Source organism: Lygodium microphyllum, chromosome 23 (genome assembly GCF_053477565.2).
Source record: "Lygodium microphyllum isolate KBCC chromosome 23, Lygodium_microphyllum_v1.1.10, whole genome shotgun sequence".
Taxonomy (NCBI): Eukaryota; Viridiplantae; Streptophyta; class Polypodiopsida; order Schizaeales; family Lygodiaceae; genus Lygodium; species Lygodium microphyllum.
In genome coordinates this window covers 61,952,121-61,970,361 of record NC_141157.1, presented here as the reverse complement: position 1 = coordinate 61,970,361, position 18,241 = coordinate 61,952,121, and the positions used below count along the sequence as shown (strand labels likewise).

The 18,241-nt window shown below is 42.4% G+C and overlaps 1 protein-coding gene across 4 annotated transcripts in view; it reads right to left on the bottom strand.

Moving 5' to 3' along the window:
• Positions 1–520: 520 nt before the first annotated feature.
• The window catches only part of LOC148016249 (uncharacterized), a 56,100-nt gene continuing 38,379 nt past the window's right edge, over positions 521–18,241 (bottom strand). For 2 of the 4 annotated variants that reach the window (XM_087664037.1, XM_087664038.1), the window contains 4 exons: positions 1,821–1,862; positions 1,657–1,704; positions 1,513–1,574; positions 522–1,386 (listed from right to left, as the gene is read on the bottom strand). In XM_087664037.1, the coding sequence (XP_087520163.1) occupies positions 1,281–1,386; positions 1,513–1,574; positions 1,657–1,704; positions 1,821–1,862 (258 nt within the window). In that variant the 3' untranslated portion in view covers positions 522–1,280. Of the gene's footprint in view, positions 1,387–1,512; positions 1,575–1,656; positions 1,705–1,820; positions 1,863–18,241 lie in introns of all 4 variants that reach the window. The other 2 variants (XM_087664035.1, XM_087664036.1) reach the window with 2 other exon arrangements.

Genomic DNA, 18,241 nt, shown 5'->3' with positions numbered 1-18,241 from the left:
AATGAAGTAAATATAGCCAATGACAAATAAACAAGGCCAATGACAAGCTAAAAGCCTTTGTAATAATATTAGAGGACTAGGACTTAGGGTTTGCTATAAATAGGCAGCCCTAGCCAAAGTTTAGAGCCTTTTGTCATTATAAACTTGGAAGTCATGTAAGTTTTCTTGAAAGTTACATTAATTCGTGTCTTTCACCTACATGGAGGTGAGTTTACATGGCACTAGCTTGTTTAAGCATTTCTTTCATGTTTCCTTAGGTTAATACATTTCAGTTGCTTTTCCATGTCAATTCCTTGATTCCATTAGATTAGGCAATTTTAATTTTGTTAGAAGATCCCTTCTTTACATTGGCATGACTAATATCATAGCGGTTTTTAAAAATGACATGCCATGTCAGTTGAATCATTGGCCTTTCCCACATGCTCATGGTGATAAAAACATGGACTTTTATCTAGTTTTGAATATTGCCCGTCTTTATAACTTGCACTTTGTAACCTATATTTCAAACAAAATGAAGTTTACATAATGCTTGAAAGTGACTTTTCAATAGATATTTAGATACTTAAAAGGCAGGCCAGTGTTATATGGATGTTAGTACAGCATTGATTAAGCAGGTAAAAGGATGGAGATAGAAGGCATGGAAACAGGGAAGAATGCATGCACGGCACTTGCAACATGGGGGTGCTATCACCCTTCCCAACATTGGCTGAATAAGCCAAGAGCAATGTGACAAGACATTGATCGCAGGACAGATGACCCTGTGGCGTGAGAAAAGCATGTAAGGACAAGAACTACAAAGGAATGGCAGATATCATGGTTCCCTACCAGTGCCATCAGCACAATGTGAAAGGTGTGCGGTGGCTTCTGTTTACCATCATAAGAGGTGATATTTTCAAATTATTTCTGTTGCTGACCTCATTAGCAGCACTGGACGCATTGCAGACATTAGAATCACATGGTATCTACATCAAAAGCAATGTTCATAAACGACAATGAAGTTATCTAGAGTTCTGTCCTCCATTCCCTGCTTATCACAAAAATGACATGGGCCAATTAAGCCATCCACTACAGCATGTCAACACAAAATTGGACCAGTAGTCGTGTCTTTCAATATAGCCCATTTTCCAGCTGCTGGCTGGCAGCTGTTACTCATCTACTTCTTTCTTGAAACCTGCTTTGATCACCACACTACCATTAGCCAAAGGACTACCTGGTATTAAGCATGATAAGCACAAACATCTTCCCTTTTGATCACTTCATAGCTTTTGTGGTGGCAAATCCTAATCCTCATCTGAGTTAGAAAATTTGATGGAATGAGATTGCAAGTCAATCATCCCTCCTCTGTAAGAACCGCGCTTCTTCTTTGTCTTTTCATGCCGAAAATCTCTGCATATTGTATTCAGCAAAAGAACACCATGCTTTGCTTGAGGTTAAAAGAGATAAAATAACTATAATAAAAAGGCATGCTTTCACAAACTACTGCAGGTAACACAAATTTCAGACAAAGGATACCTTCCTCGGACTTGCCCAAGAACTTCTTGAGCTTTAGCACCATAGCCCTCATCAGCACCATCCTGAACAAGAATGCAATATCAATCAGTGAGAGAATCTCACTTATTCATGTGTAAAAATTGTTTCACAGAATTCATAACCTACTTTTGCCCAGTATGAATTGTCTTTCAGACGGGGATGAAAGAAATCCACCTGCAAATTGCCTCACACAGCTAAACATCTCAGACGAGGTACATATCTGCTCTTTTGCTCTTTGAGAAAAACGAGAGTCTCCCCTAAAGTCAAGAAACTTAAGAGAGGAAACTCACCTTGTCAACATCTACTCTCTTGAAAGCCAAGGCACCAGTAGGCTGCAAGATCAGCACTCTAACATTTAATACGGATTGTTAACAATGATGATTCAATACGGATTGTTAACAATGATGCTCCAACAAAAGTGGTCCAAGCAGTAAAAATAAATGTGCTCTCTTTAGCAAATTTCAGTCCTGTTCTGCAAGTAATTCACATACCCATAGAGCAGTTTTTCCAAAAACCTATAATGTTGCTATGTATTGACCAAAAGATAGCTATAATGCTGCTCTACTGTTTCCAGTAAGAAGAAACAGCCACAGAACTTTCATTACAAGAAGGAGAACCTCCAATGTCAAATCCAATGGTTTAAACATTTGAAGGATGAGAAAGAAACCTCCTGCCTATGGACAGTTGTTATTCCAACTCCATTGTTCAACAGATTTTTAAAAGGAAACCAACTGACAGGCACTCAGCACTTCTTGAACTTAAAGAAATAAACAGAGTGGTTTAGCCAAGAAAGACTTGAAAGGCAGCTATGGTTATTCCAAAAGCAAATGTCTAAGAATAAAATCAAAAAGTAATCCAAAGTTCATCATCATGGCCATAGTGGGATTCCCATGCCTGGGTATGCAAATTTCCCACATGGGAACAGCTGTTTCAGACATGGGATATGGTAAAAATATCCTACTTAACTTTTGTGGAAAAAAAAGGGTGGAGTGGGAAAGTTCAGTAGACCCCAGGTATGGAAAAAACAAGAGTGAATTTCTGGGAATATGCTGCTTGACTTTTTTCTGCCAAATAAAATTAGTTACTACTTTTTGAATGTCCAGACTTATGTTTTCATGAAACATGTGAACAAATGAGTGTGTGATTGTGTGATATTGTGATTTGTGATTATGATGCTTTGAAGTTTGATCTTCTATGCCAGTTTGGAGTTACAAATTTTGAACATTTTTACCTTTTTTAAGATTAACATAGGGCCACATATAGTTCAGCCCCTAGTGCTGAACAGACTCCAATCATACTTCCATACCCATATGCATATGCCACATGGAAACACATGGAAAAAACTATGACCATGGCCTACTCTAGAAACTTTCAACCTCAACAGCATGACATCGTCATCAACGTTATCATACAAAAGGCTTGAGATATTGAATCAAGGTAGTCACTGGTCAGGTACAATTTGCAAAACGTGCTCAGTATGCAAATATGTACACTACGAAATGTACACAATTTTTGCAAATAAAATATGATGTTTCGTACGCTCAATACATATAAAATCAACGTTAATAAAGTGCATTGCACATACATAAAAATGTATTAATTAAAGATATAAAGTTCAAATATCATGAACTGTACAATAGTTACAAGACAAAGTATAAGAGTCCTGTTTTACTTCAAAAAGTGTCATGTGAAAGGGCAAGTTGCAACTTTCATGTCAAGGATAATAAAGTTTAAACCTTCTCTTGAGCCTTGGCCATCCTTGAAGATATATTTCCGCTTCCATTGGATATGGGAGAGTCCTACTTCCGTGTCTCAATGGCTAGTGCTTGAGGGATTTCAAGACATGGGCAACCTTTTTAAAAAAACATTGGACAAGTCAATAAGAACCCTGGTTGCACTACTTGTGTAGGACTTTCACAAAACTTGGGAGTTCGTAACACTTAGACTTGCTTGAGGCCTTCTTGAGGTTTGTACCATAGATCCAAAAAGCATCATGAAGAGGCTTAGGCATTGTGATGCACGCACGCACGCGCACACTCTGTGTGTGTGTGTGTGTGTGTGTGTGTGTGTGTGTGTGTGTGAAACCCCTTCCCCACTCTTGATTTAGATCATCCCTGGTTGGATTGGAGACTTGCGGGTCAGTTGCATCTAGATCGTGCTTTGGTCAATCAGATCTACCATCTCTTGATTAGAGACCATTTTTGGTTTGTAGCTAAGGCCAATGCTATTTGGGGCTTCCACATAACTAGGGCTTGATGGAAACCAATTGCTATGGAAGGGTGGCTTAATAAGACCTCGTTCAAATGCAAAGTCTTTCTTTGGAGAATGCTGATAAGCATAACCCTCTTTGACTTCTCTGTCTTATGCTCAAGGAACTAAACATGATCATGACCCTAGCCATTTGGCCACATAGTTACAATTTGTATTGGAGCAAATCTAGCAAGATCAGTGCTGGTCTACAACACACAAGTCCCAGTTTACAGCAGATCCAACTACAAAGCAGTAGCATTTCAGTCTTCTCTCCAACATTTACCAGCATTCCCACCCTCGTGCATAGGATTACAGGCAGGGCATTACAAAGGCACACTGGATAGCTTCAATCATCAACCAAATCAGGCTTCAAAGGTCAAGTACATGCTGATATCAGCAAACATGCAGGCACGTCCCAGCTTCAGCAAAATCCTTCTCATTTAGTGAAAGAAATCAGACCAAGACTTAAGACTGGATAGAACCTGACATAGGTTTGTTCCTCACTTGTTAGAAAGCCTCTAGGACACCAGTTTATGTCTTAGTCTAATTGCCTATCTTAGGTGGCTTGGATTGAAGTTTAGATCACTTAGCCTAACTGCCTATCTTAGGGCACCTTGTAATATGATGGGGAATACACACTTCATTTCATGCAGAAATCCCCCAGCTTCAGTTGCAAACTTCAGGCTTGGACTCAAGTGTGGATAGCCATTTCATTAGAATGCCTCTCAGCATGGACACTAGTGTAGGCCACCAAGTCTAATTACCTGTCTATCGGGACCACACCCTTTTTCTTCAGGATTGCCATGAACTGCTCCTAGCGCACACATCGTATCTCCTGCAAGGGCTGTCATTGCATTAATGCATCTTCATTGCTTGTGCTGTTTTTAACTTGATCGTTGCATTGTCATCTGCAATTTTGAGCACTCATTTAGCTTCATGTTGCTTCCACATGCATTCTAACAGTGGTGCCACTAAAACTTGCATTTTGATTGCTGTTATACACTTTTCGTTCCCAAGTTAGTGTTGCAGCACCTGCATTTCCAGCAGAAGGCCTCCATCACCAGCTTGACCTCAGCCATTTGAAGCCCTCTTGAGTAGTTGCCACCATTTGGAACAACATCTAGACATTCAGAAAAACCTGAAAACCTAACTTTTAAGCCCCGATCGAGCTGTGGGATGTGTTCTTGCATGGCTGGAGGCCTTCATCAGCAAGCTGACTGCATACTTCATCAGGTGCAATGTGTCGCAAATCCGTAACTGTGGGTTCAAAGGAGCTTATTTTCAATTCAGCCATGATATTACTATTTAATGAAAACTATTCTACCTCTCACCTCCCCCACAGGTCATGCGTGCACTAATTTCAGTGAAATTGAAAGAATTTCACTAAAATGTGAAAAGCCCCCAAAATTCCGGGGCAAATGTGCACCGACTTTGCAATTTCTGAGTCAGATTGTCCAATAGATTTGCACACTATGCTTGCACGCGTGAACACCCGGAGGAGAGGAGGCAAAAGTAATCTCAAATATTTTTGAGCTGGTAGAAGGGGGGGAAAAAATTGCCGGTCAACGGGCTGTTCAGGTCCATGACCTGTCGCGCCTGCCAAATTGCTGCCTGCTGGTCGCCCGCTGAAGTTGTCACGTCCGCTGGTCGCCCGCTGAAGCCGTTCGTCAGTTGCAATCGTCGTCAGCTGCTGGTCGCCCGTCAGCTGCTGCCCATCACATTTCTGCAACAATTGGCTGCCTCACGCCTGCTGTCACCATGATCCTGCTTGGACCTGCTGTGGTCCACACTGGAGCCTTCTCACGACTTGCTCGCCTGCCTTGCTCGAACTCCAGTACAAACGCCTAATCACAGCTCTGATACCAGTTTGTAGTGACGGGTTAGGCACGGAGATCGAGACAATCAATCGTTACGTGCAGTGAGAGACATATAGTGAGATAGAACAGAGTAGAGAGTGAGCACGTTTGTAGGTATAATTGAAACCAACCTTCCTTCTCGGATAGGGTGGTTGAACCTAATTAAGCACTTAATTACAACAATAAATAAATGCACATAAAATGAAATACACACTTTACCATAACATTCTTGGACAGTAGACACCCTATGGGCCCCAAAATTGACGCCCCTTGCAGTATTTCTTTGGCTTTCATTCAATTGGAAGGAGTACAACTCGAGATTCTTCAATCTCCTCATACTAACCAATTGCTCTTGTTGTCATAAATGACCAGCAAGCCTTTTGGGTCATTTGCCCCTTGATTCACCCAGGACTTCTTCTCCAATTTGACCCTTGGCTGGCCAAATGCTGCCCCGAATCAACTTGGGATGGGCCAGTTCCTGAAACCCTTGATAATCTTCAATTATCAGCTGCTGATTTCAATCCCTTGAACCTTCAATCTCTGGCACGGATCCGAAGGTGGCTGCTAAACCCTAATTTCTGCTGTAAATTAGGATTTACTGCAGAAATTACAGATTAGCCCACCAAAAATGGCTGAGATCTCCTCCAAATGGCTGAGAATTGCTGAGAATGGCTGAGTATAAGCTGAAGGAGATGAGAGAATGCTGTAAAGATAGAAAATTTTGAGATTTATCGCGAAGAACTAATCAAAATCAGCTACTGCCCTGCTATACCAGCCCCAAACGAATGCACCAACAACAATAGGAGCATCAGAGACTATGATCTTCAAGAGAAAGTGCATCAGCAGCAATTACCAGCTTCCCAAGGTCAAGAATATGCAATCTCCATCACCAAAATGGTCTCCAATGGCTAGGAAATGGCCCCAAAAGCTGGCAGCAACAGTCCAACACCTCTTTCCAATAGCTCCAAGATGAAAAAACGAGATTTCCCTCTCCCTTCAGCCCTATTTAGCCTTTCCTCCACTTGCATGGGAAAGTTTTTCCAAGTGGCAACTTTCTTAATCCATTTTCAGCAATTTTCAACCATTTAATTAATTTTTAAAATTAATTAATTCTGAAAATTAATTCAGCCCTTAATCCATGTCCAGAAAATTGACCTTGCCCATCCACAAATTAATTGGCTAGGCCATTTGCAACCCAAAGTGATCCCATGCATTAATTGACCCTTGGACAAGCATTAATCCATTAATTAATGCCTAGTCCCTAGTGTCACCGCTGACACTTAATGGCCAATTAATGGTCCTAGGGGCAAACTGACACCAAAATTCATCTAGAATCTAACAAGTGTAACTTGTTACAATTTTTGCCTTTGACACCCATCTTTTTCACAAGGTCCTTCGGCCTTCAATTGTAAAAAAAAGTAGCTTGCACCTCACATGGGCAACACATGTGCATCTTTTAATTGCACATTTGATTAATCCTTTAATCAAATGTCAATTAAACATAAGCAAAGCATCAAATTTTCACGTCCTCGTGACAACAATGATGAGAGTGTACCTTTAAGTTTTTAGATAGATATATATGTGTAAGTACAAGTGCTAAGGGTGTATTCACAGCCGAGCACATTAAAAGGCACGAGGGCCTTTATTCCCAACAGTACCACTACCAAAAGGGAGGTCACATGATGGCAAAACTCTTCCCAGCATAAAGGTAAAAAGTGCCCGTATGTAAGAATTGTCCACACTAGAATGACCAAGAGGAACACAATAACTGCAGTCAGCCCCCCAAGAGTGAATGACGGGAACGTATACAAGTTATGGTAGATCAATCCCCAAATTGTAGCAAGCCTAAAGCCTTGTGAAAGGCTTCAAATTTTTCTCTCAAAATTGCCTTTGAAAACACATAGGCCACATTGTCTTATGTAGGAGACAAACCAAATTGATCCCTCTAAGATGAAACCTTTCACTAACATAATGATAATGCACCTCATGCACTTTGTGTGAGAATGAAACATTGGATTCTCACAATTGCCACGGTCCTCTGACTATCAGGTGATTGTTATCCCACAATAGAACACCTAATAGGTGTATGAGCCATATAGATTCCAATGTAGCTATTAAATGTTCCCTATATTCAGCTTCACAACTAGAGATACCACTATTGTCAATTTCTTGCTGAGCCAAAAAATGCAAGAATCCCAAAGCATGAAATAATTCCATTTGTAGACACTAGTGTCAACATCCAGCCCAATCACTAATTGTAAAAGCATCCACATGCAAACAAGACCCTTTAGCACAGAAAAGTCATAGTGTGCCTTTGAGATATCTAGAGACACATTTGGTTGCTTTGCCAATGCTTTCTGCAAGGCAATGAATAAAACATGCGAACTGGGAGACACCAAACTGAAGATTCAGCAGCCTATTGCACAAGTAGATTACGCATCCAGCAATCTGCCAATAAAGAGAGACATCTCAAGTGTGAACTTATGCCTTGACTCAACCAGTGCAGAGATAGGGATTAGAATCCTCCATCTCAAAACACTGAAGAAATTGTTCAATGTATTTGACTCAAGAATGACAAGCCCCCCCAAACTGAATGCCAAGATAGTAATGCAATATACCAAGATTAGTGAAATCAGAGGATCGCTACCAAGATCAATCAAGTGAGCATGAATCTTCTCATACCACACTCAAGTTGCCTATTTCAAGCCATACAAGGATACCTTGCCCTCTGAGTAGGCTCTGACCCTTTCTAAACAAAGCCTAAAGGTTGTGTGAGAAAAACCTCTTCATGCAACTCACCATTCAAAAAGGTGGCAATCACATCCAACTAACGCACATTCCAATCGAAATATGCTGCCCATGCAATGACAATGTGTACAATAGCCATACTTAAAGTGCATGCTAAGGTAAGTAACATGCGTGCAAAGGTCTCATCATAGTCTATCCCATGCTGCTAGGCATACCCTAGTGAGAAAGCCTTGCTTTGGAGCAATCAATGCTAACCATCTAATCTGCATTTGAGCTTATAGACCCACTTTGTACATATGGCACGCTTGCCTAGAGGCTAACTCCCATGTGCCATTTTGGTGGATGGAATCCATGTCCAGTTGTATGGCTGCAATCCCATGCTCACAAGAAATGGGCTCTTCATTGCATGTTGTAGCAACAAGATCCTATGCAAGCCAATTTGTTGTAACACAATGTGTCTAACATCCATCTCAAGCTTGTTTAGACTCCCTAATAGCAGCCCTCTCTTTGGCCACTACACCATGATCTACCTGATCAATGGGTTGAAACTCAAGCTGATTTTCCAAACATTGCTACTGAAAATGGTCATGTTCTATTGCAGTCCATTGAAACAAAGGCAAGTATGTATCTTGTGGGCCAGCATGGGGCTGCTTTTTGCACTAGAAGAAGGGCTGACCTTCCTTTTCAATGAATACCACATCCCAACTCGTGATGATTTTGCCCACGAAGGGTTGATTCAAACGGTACCCACCACAATTTATCACAAAAATACACTTGATCACCTTGTCTTGTAGCTTTTGTCAACATGGCAAAGGTAACAAGGCATGTCACAAGCATCCTATTCGGAATAAAGGGCCATCGTGCCTTTTATATGTGCACAGGTGTGAACACACCCTTCGCACATTTATACTTTCATATATATCTATCTAAAACCTAAAGAGGTACACACAACGAATTGTACCCAAGAACATCGTGCATCTCTCTCTATGACTCTCACTCTCTACTCTTGCTCACGTTTTGATCGCTACCTGACATTTTCATTGCCGGACATCGCATCGCCACTGCGCATCGCTCACTTCAAACTTATATCAGAGCTCTTGGTTACAACACTCGCGATTCCCAAGAGTGTTAGTTCATAGGACTAACAACATTCTGCAAACATCAATCGACACGTGAGGCAGTAGACCAGGACAGAGTGCAACAGACGGAGTTGAGAAGAAGCAAGGTGACTAGGCATAGGTCACGTGCATTCGACCAGCATAGGACGCGTGCATTAGTTGCACCAACAAGCGACCAAACGGAGTTGAGTAAAAGCGACTAGGTCGAGCGGGCGCCAACAAGCATACGACAAGACTAGAAGACCAACAGGCACCAACGAGCGTGCAACAAAAACAAGAGCTGACAGACCGGCGCAATCTGCGTGATTGACGGGCTGTCAGCCGGGCGCAACATGCGTGATGGGCCAAAGGACAGGCGTGAGACAGGACGTGACTGGCAGGTCAACGGATCTCGTCACGTCACTTTTCTTTAAGGTCACAAATTTGTTTTTCCTCCAAAATTCTCCTTGAATTTCCCATTGGCCAGACGAGCGTTTGAGCGTGTAAGCACAAGTCAGAATTTTGGCAGATTTGTGACCAAAAATTTGGGGATTTGTCCAGACTTGATACGAGCAAGACACAACAGTGATATTTGTCTCAGAAATTGCAGGAATTCATGACATTTTGCCTCAGACATTTGGGGCTTTTCATGTACATGCAAGAATTGGGCTGAAATTTACCCAATTTCTCGACATTGATGCACATTGGACCCCACGCAATTTGGGGCTTTTGCCGTTTGGGTGAAATTTGTACGCCATTTGGTCATTTTATGTACATGCAGTTTTAATTCCATGCAATTTGGACACCAAGCACTTGGAAAAATTTGGGGGTTTTGCTGAAATTGCTCTATTTTGGCAAAATTGGCCTATTCTATGCATGCCACAAATAGTGCAGATGTATGGTTGCTGATTTGAGCACAAAAATTTTGGGGCTTTTGACCGTGCGTGTCAAATTTTGTGCCCGTGGGTACATGTACAACAGAAATTGCAGCTAAAATTTGGGACTTCTCATGTAATGTGATGTATTTGTCCTTGGAACAACTGTAATCAATTGTGAAGTGTTGTAGCACAAGGTTTAGTGCTTCTGAAAATTTATTTGCAGATCTGAAATTTCTGCTTTTACATGGTTATTTATTGATGGTTGGTACTTGTTTGTACCTTGCTCACTTGTGTGATAGTTTGGGCCTACATTTGCTGAAACTTTGGTCACATTTGGGCTGAAAATCATGGCTGGCAGTAGTGACAGCAATCATCTCATGCAAATTAAGAAGCTTGAAGGAGCACATAACTCTGCAGTAATCTGGCAAAAACAGTGCTATAATATCCTGTTGCAGAAGAAGCAGGCAAGGCCGATTGAGACCAAAGGGGCAAAGCCCGCAGATATGGAACAGGACGACTAGGATGAGTTGAATGAGCTTACACGCTCAACCATTGAGCTATCGATTTCTGATGCCTTGTTGTTTAACATTGAAGGTTTGGATTCTGCCTATGCTATTTTGACCCAACTGCAAGAATTGTATGCCCAAAAGAGTGCCGCAAGCAAAGTTTACTAGCTGTAAAAGCTTATGGATTTGCGTGTGAAAGAGGGTACAGCAATGTCCACTCACTTGAGTGAGTTGAGTTGGGATACATTCAGGACTGCTATGAGCAATTCTAATGTGATACTTTTGTATGCTAATGTAGAGAGTGCTCTACTCATGGAAGAAATGAATCGGCAGAACAATGCATCCAATAAGTCTTCCAGTGCTTTGCATACTAGGGGCAGATCACAGCAGAAAGGCAAATCTGATAGCAAGGGACGCAGTAAATCACACGGTAAGGATATTGAATGCCATCATTGTGGCAAGAAGGGTCACTTTAAACGTGACTACTACAAATGGAAGAAAGAGAAAGGAAAGGGGAAAAAAACAAATGATAGCAAGAAAGAGAAGAAAGAGAGTCAGCCTAAAAAGAGCATTGTTAAAATTGAAGAGGTGAATGTAGCCACTCATAACAGTGACAGTGCGAATGACGTACTCTTTGTTTCTTCACACTTTAGTACACATGCTTTACTTGCAGATATGGATGATGACATGCACACTTGGATTCTAGATTCAGGTACTTCCTTTCAAGTCACCCCTCATAGTGAGTGGTTTTCTGACTATACATGGGGTCGACATGGTGTTGTCCATCTTGGGGACAACTATGCATGCGACATTGCAAGTATTGGCAATGTGCAGTTGCAGTTTCAACATGGTTCTATCTTCACACTTCAGCATGTATGGCATGTACCTCAGCTCAAGAAGAGCTTGATTAGCACAGGACAGCTAGATGACGATGGATTTCATGCCACCTTTGGTGATGGGAAATGAAAGATCTGTAAGGAATCTAGAGTAATTGCAAGAGGTTGTAAAAGTGATACCTTGTATCCTCTCCATGTACCTAGTGTGCGTGACCATGTTGTTGACGTGACCGAACACCGTGTTTCTTTGTGGCATGGCCGGTTGGGACACATGAGTCAAGCTAGAATTAAAGTGCTTTCTCGTTTGGGTTACTTGCCTTGTCTTCGTTATGTTGATTTTGAGTATTGTGATCATTGTGTTTATGGTAAAGATGCACAGACGTCTCATAAGAAGTCTCTTTCGCTGAAATCTTCTCCTCTAGAGTTAGTACATTCTGATGTATGTCAAATGCAAGGGTTATCTTTAGGGGGAAAAAAATACTTTGTCACCCTTGTCGATAATGCTACACGGCAGGTATGGGTTTACCCTATTCGTAGCAAGAACAAAGTGCTTGACAAGTTTAAAAAATTCTTGGCATTGGTTGAAAATCAGACTGATAAGATACTTAAGTGTCTTCGCTATGACAATGGTGGGGAATATGTGTCCAAGGCCTTTTAGGCACTTTGTGACAACAAAGGGATAAAGAGGGAGCTCACTGCCCCTCATAATCCGCCCCAAAATGGTGTTGCAGAGCATATGAAACGGAGCATTCAAGACAAGCTCCGTACAATGCTATCACATGCTGCTTTACCTCACAGTTTTTGGGCAGAGGCTATTATGATAGCTGTACAGGAGTTCCCCAAGAAGCGTGGTTGGGCAAGCCACCTTCGTATGCACACTTGAAAGCGTACGACTGCGAAGCATTTGTGCACATACGTAAGGAAGAAAGCAGCAAACTTGAGCCAAAGTCCTCTAAATGTATTTTCCTAGGATATGGTGATGAAGGTGAAATGGGATATAGATTGTGGGATCTCGAGAAAAGGAAAATAGTACGCAGCAATGATATTATCTTCCGGGAAGATCGCTTGCATAAACAGCCCGAAAAGACAGAGGAGATCCGTAGGGTCGTATTCCGGAAAGAAATACCTTTTGGACAGCAAAATGTACCCGTTGTAGAGCAGCAAATACCTGCTGTAAATGAACCTGCAAACGCAAAAAATAATGCTGGAAATGATCAGCCAACCATTGCCCATAATGATGAGGCACTAGATGTGCAGAAACAGCCACGACAACAAGCTGTTAATGCTGATTTGCACGCTGAAATGCCAAGACAGCAAGCTGAACATGGAAATCTGCAGGCTCAACAGCCAGCAAACAATGATCATTGGGCTAGGAGATCGTCTAGGGCTACTAGACAACCTGATAGATTCGTTCTTGATGCAAACAATGTGGCTGATTATGTCATGTTGACAGATTGTGGTGAACCATCTTACTTCAAGGAAGCAATGGATAGACAGGACAGCAAGAAATGGTGTAAAGCCATGTTGTTAGAGATAGACTATCTTGAGAAAAATGACACTTGGGACTTAGTGCAATTGCCTAAAGGGCAAAAAACCCTTCCATGCAATTGGGTTTACAAGATGAAGGTCACTTTTGGTTCCTCGCCAAAGTACAAAGCAAGATTGGTTGCAAAGGGGCACAAGCAGGAACATGGAGTTCACTTTGGTGAGAACTTCTCTCTTGTAGTCAAGATGACTACATTGAGAACCATTTTGGGCTTGGTTGCAACTGAAATATACAACTCATACAGATGGATATAAAGACTACATTCTCACATGGTGATTTGCATTAAGATATATATATGCAGCAACCTGAAGGGTTTGTGGCAAAAGGGAAAGAGAAGATGGTATGTAAATTCAAAAGGAGTTTGTATGGGCTGAAACAATCACCAAAAGAATGGTATCATAAGCTTGATACATTTATGGAGTCTCTGTTGGGAATAAAGGGCCATCGTGCCTTTTATATGTGCACGGGTGTGAACGCACCCTTAGCACACTTGTACTTTCATATATATCTATCTAAAAACCTAAAGTGGTACACACTCCAATTGTACCCAAGAACATCTAGCATCTCTCGCTCTCACTCGCTGTTGTTGCTCACGTGTTTGCTCTTTACCTGACATTTCATCGCCGGACATTGCATCTCCGCAGCGCATCACTCACTTCAAACTGGTATCAGAGCTTCGGCTAAGGTGTTCGCGCTTCTCGCAGTCCGTGCAGAGCTTCGGTTAAGGTGTTCGTGCTTCTCGCAGTCCACAGGTCACGTTTTTTCAGCCAGGCGACATCTCCCAGGTTGCGCGCAGGTCAGTCAGTCATTTTCTGGTCAGCTCGTCACTGTTCTTGGACAGTGTGCAGTCAGGCGTGCAGTTCCAGGCAGCGTGCAGATCAGGCGCAGGTCAGAAGTGACGTGTTTTGCACAGGCGCTGGTCACGCAGGTCATGCCAGGTCAGTTCGTGACTTTCCAGGCCACGTGCAGCTGGCGGCAGGTCAAAACGCAGCAGTCGTCACGTTACGGGACAGTTTTCGTCAAATTTCTCTTGAAAAATTTTTTAATTTTCAAAGGTTTACTGCAAGCTGCCCCCTTTGCCCACTGACGGGAGTTCGCGCGTGTAAGCACAGTTCTGTGTTTTGGGCAGATTTGAGCCACAAATTTGGGGATTTGTCCGGATTTGACACGAGCAAGACACACAGTGAGATTCTGTCTCAGAAATTGCAGGAATTTGTGACATTTTGCCTCCGAAATTTGGGGCTTTTCATGTACATGTTAAAATTGGGCTGAAATTGACCCAATTTCTTGACATTGATGCACATTGGACCCCGTGCAATTTGGGGCTTTTGCTGTTTGAGCAAAATTTGTGCGCAAATTGGTCATTTTATGTACATGCGGGTTTAATTTCATGCAATTTGGACGCCGGACACTTGAAAAATTTGGGGGTTTTGCTGAAATTGCTTCATTTTGGCAAAATTGGTCTATTCTATGTCTATGCGTGTCAAAGACAGTGCAGATGTATGGTTGATGTTTTGAGCACAAAACTTTGGGGCTTTTGACCGTGCAGGTCAAATTTTATGCCCGTGGGTGCATGTACAGCAGAAATTGCAGCTAAAATTTGGGACTTCTCATGTAATGTGATGTATTTGTCCTTGGAACAGCTGTCATCAGTTGTGGAGTGCTGTAGCACAACATTTGGTGCTTCTGAAAATTGATTTGCAGATCTGAAATTTCTGCTTTTATCTGGTAGTTATTGCTGGTTGGTACTTGTTTGTACCTTGGTCACTTGTTTGACAGTTTGGGCCTGCATTTGCTGAATTTGTGGTCATATTTTGGACTGAAAATCATGGCTGGCAGCAGCGATAGCAGCCATCTTATGCACATCAAGAAACTTGAGGGTGCACATAATTTTGCAGTGTGGCAAAAGCAATGCTACAATATCCTGTTGCAGAAGAAGCAGGCTAAGCTGATCAAGGCCAAAGGGGTAAAGCCCGCAGATGTGGAACAAGATGACTGGGATGAGTTGAACGAGCTTGCACGCTTGACCATTGAGCTATCTGTCTCTGATGCTCTGCTGTTTAACATAGAGGGTTTGGACACTGCCTATGCCATTTGGACTAGACTGGAGGAATTGTATGCTCAGAAGAGTGCAGCTAGTAAGGTGTATTGGCTAAAAAAGCTTATGGATTTGCGAATGAAAGAAGGAATTGCTATGTCAAATCATCTGAGTGAATTCAACTCAATTTTCAGCCAGCTAGTTGCTTTGAAGTTTGTCATTGATGACGAGTTTAAAGCTACCTTTCTGCTTTGCACTCTACCAGAGAGTTGGGATACATTCAGGACTGCCTTGAGTAACTCGAATGCTATGCTTATGTATTCTGACGTGGAAAGCTCTTTGCTTATGGAAGAGATGAATAGGCAAAATAATGCATCAAGTAAGTCGTCTAGTGCCTTGCATACCAGGGGCAGATCACAGCAGAAGGGAAAATCTGATGGCAAGGGTCGCAGCATGTCTCGCGGCAAGAATGTGGAATGCCACCACTGTGGCAAGAAGGGTCACTTCAAACGTGACTGTTACAAGTGGAAGAAAGAGAAAGGGAAAGGCAAGAAGACAGAGGACAACAAGGAAGAGAAGAAAGAGAGCCAGCCCAAGAAGAGCAGCGTCAAGATCGAAGAGGTGAATGTAGTCACTCAGGACAGTGACAGTGGGAACGATGTACTCTTCGTGTCTTCATGTTTTGATGCCCATGCATTGGTTGCCGATTCGGCTGATGACATGCATACCTGGATTTTAGATTCGGGTGCCTCCTTTCATGTCACCCCTTACAGAGATTGGTTTTCCGATTATACAAGCGGTCGACATGGTGTTGTCCATCTCGGGGACAACTCAGCATGTGATATTGCAGGCATTGGCAATGTGCAGCTTCAGTTTCAGCATGGTTCTGTCTTTACTCTTCAGAATGTTCGTCATGTACCTGAGCTCAAGAAGAGCTTAATCAGTACTGGGCAACTAGATGATGATGGTTATCATACCACATTTGGGGATGGAAAATGGAAGATCAGTACAGGATCTAGAGTCATTGCCAGGGGTTCAAAGAGTGATACTCTGTATCCTCTTCATGTATCTAGTGTGCGTGACCATGTTGTCGCAGTAACCGAGCAGCCAAGTGTTTCTTTGTGGCATGGCCGGTTAGGACACATGAGTCAAACAGGAATGAAAGTTCTTTCTCGTTTGGGTTACTTGCCTTGTCTCCGTTATGCTGATTTTGAGCATTGTGATCATTGTGTCTATGGTAAGCATGCGCAGACATCTCATAAGAAATCTCTTTCTTTGAAATCTTCACCTCTAGAGTTAGTACATTCAGATGTATGTCAGATGCCAAGAGAGTATGTCTCTAAGGTTTTGCAGCGTTTCAATATGGAGGGGGGGAAACCAATTGGTGTTCCATTGCCTCCATATGTGAAACTCAGTGCAGAGGACAGCCCTACATCTAATGATGAGAAGGCTGAAATGGCCAAGATTCCATATGCTTCAGCTGTTGGCAGCTTGATGTATGCTATGGTTGCTACACGTCCTGACATTGCCTTTGCAGTGGGAGTGGTTAGCAGATATATGGCAAACCCTCGCAAAAAGCATTGGAAAGCAGTGAAAGGTATTATGAGATACCTCAAAGGCACAAGTGATTTGTGCATCTGCTTTGGAAAGCAGAAAGCATCTGTCGTTGGCTTTACGGATGCAGACTATGCTGGTCATGCGGACTGTAGGAAGTCCACTTCTGGGTATGTGTTTACCTTCACAGGAGGAGCAGTCTCTTGGATCTCCAGGCTACAGAAGTGTGTTGCATTGTCTACTACAGAGGCAGAGTATGTGGCTGCTACTGAGGCATCCAAGGAGGCTTTATGGCTTTCACGTCTGGTGGGAGATCTTGGCATTACAGAGTTACCCGTTCTTCATTGTGATAGTCAGAGTGCTATCATGCTAGCACGGAATCCCGTCTTTCATGCAAAGACGAAGCACATACAGGTGAAGTATCACTTCATTAGAGATGTACTTGACAGCAAGAGCATTGAGCTTGTCAAAGTGCATACAGATGATAATCCTGCAGATCTTCTCACGAAGGGTCTTCCAGCAGAGCGGTTTGCTTATTGCCGACAGATGATGGGAGTTGGATAGATATATGTATTTCAGCTTTGTACATACTTAGACTTAGCTGATTCTTTTCTCCTCTTAAGGCACATTGCCTTTAGGTGGGAGGTTGTTGGGAATAAAGGGCCATCGTGCCTTTTATATGTGCACGGGTGTGAACGCACCCTTAGCACACTTGTACTTTCATATATATCTATCTAAAAACCTAAAGTGGTACACACTCCAATTGTACCCAAGAACATCTAGCATCTCTCGCTCTCACTCGCTGCTGTTGCTCACGTGTTTGCTCTTTACCTGACATTTCATCGCCGGACATTGCATCTCCGCAGCGCATCACTCACTTCAGTCTCAAGGTTCTCATAGAAGTCAAATGTATCACTGCTTGTACATTCTTGGCATGCAAATCACATTCTTGGCATGCAAATACTCAGAGATAGGTCAAAAGGATTACCCTATCTATTCTAGCAGGAGTATATCTCCAAGGTTTTGCAACATTTCAATATGGGGGGGGGGGGGGGGGGGGGGGGGGGGGGAACAATTGGGGTTCCATTGTTTCTATATGTGAAACTCAGTGCAGAGGACAGCCCTACATCTGATGATGAGAAGGCTGAAATGGTCAAGATACCATATGCTTCAACTGTTGGCAGTTTGATATATACTATGGTTGCTACACGTCCTGACATTGCCTTTGCAGTGGGAGTGGTTAGCAAATACATAAAAAACCCTGGTAAAAAGCATTGGGAAGCAATGAAAGGTATTATGAGATACCTCAAAGGCGCAAAGGATTTGTGCATCTGTTTTGGAAAGCAGAAGGCATATGTCATTGCCTTTACAAATGCAGACTATGCTCATCATGCGAACTGCA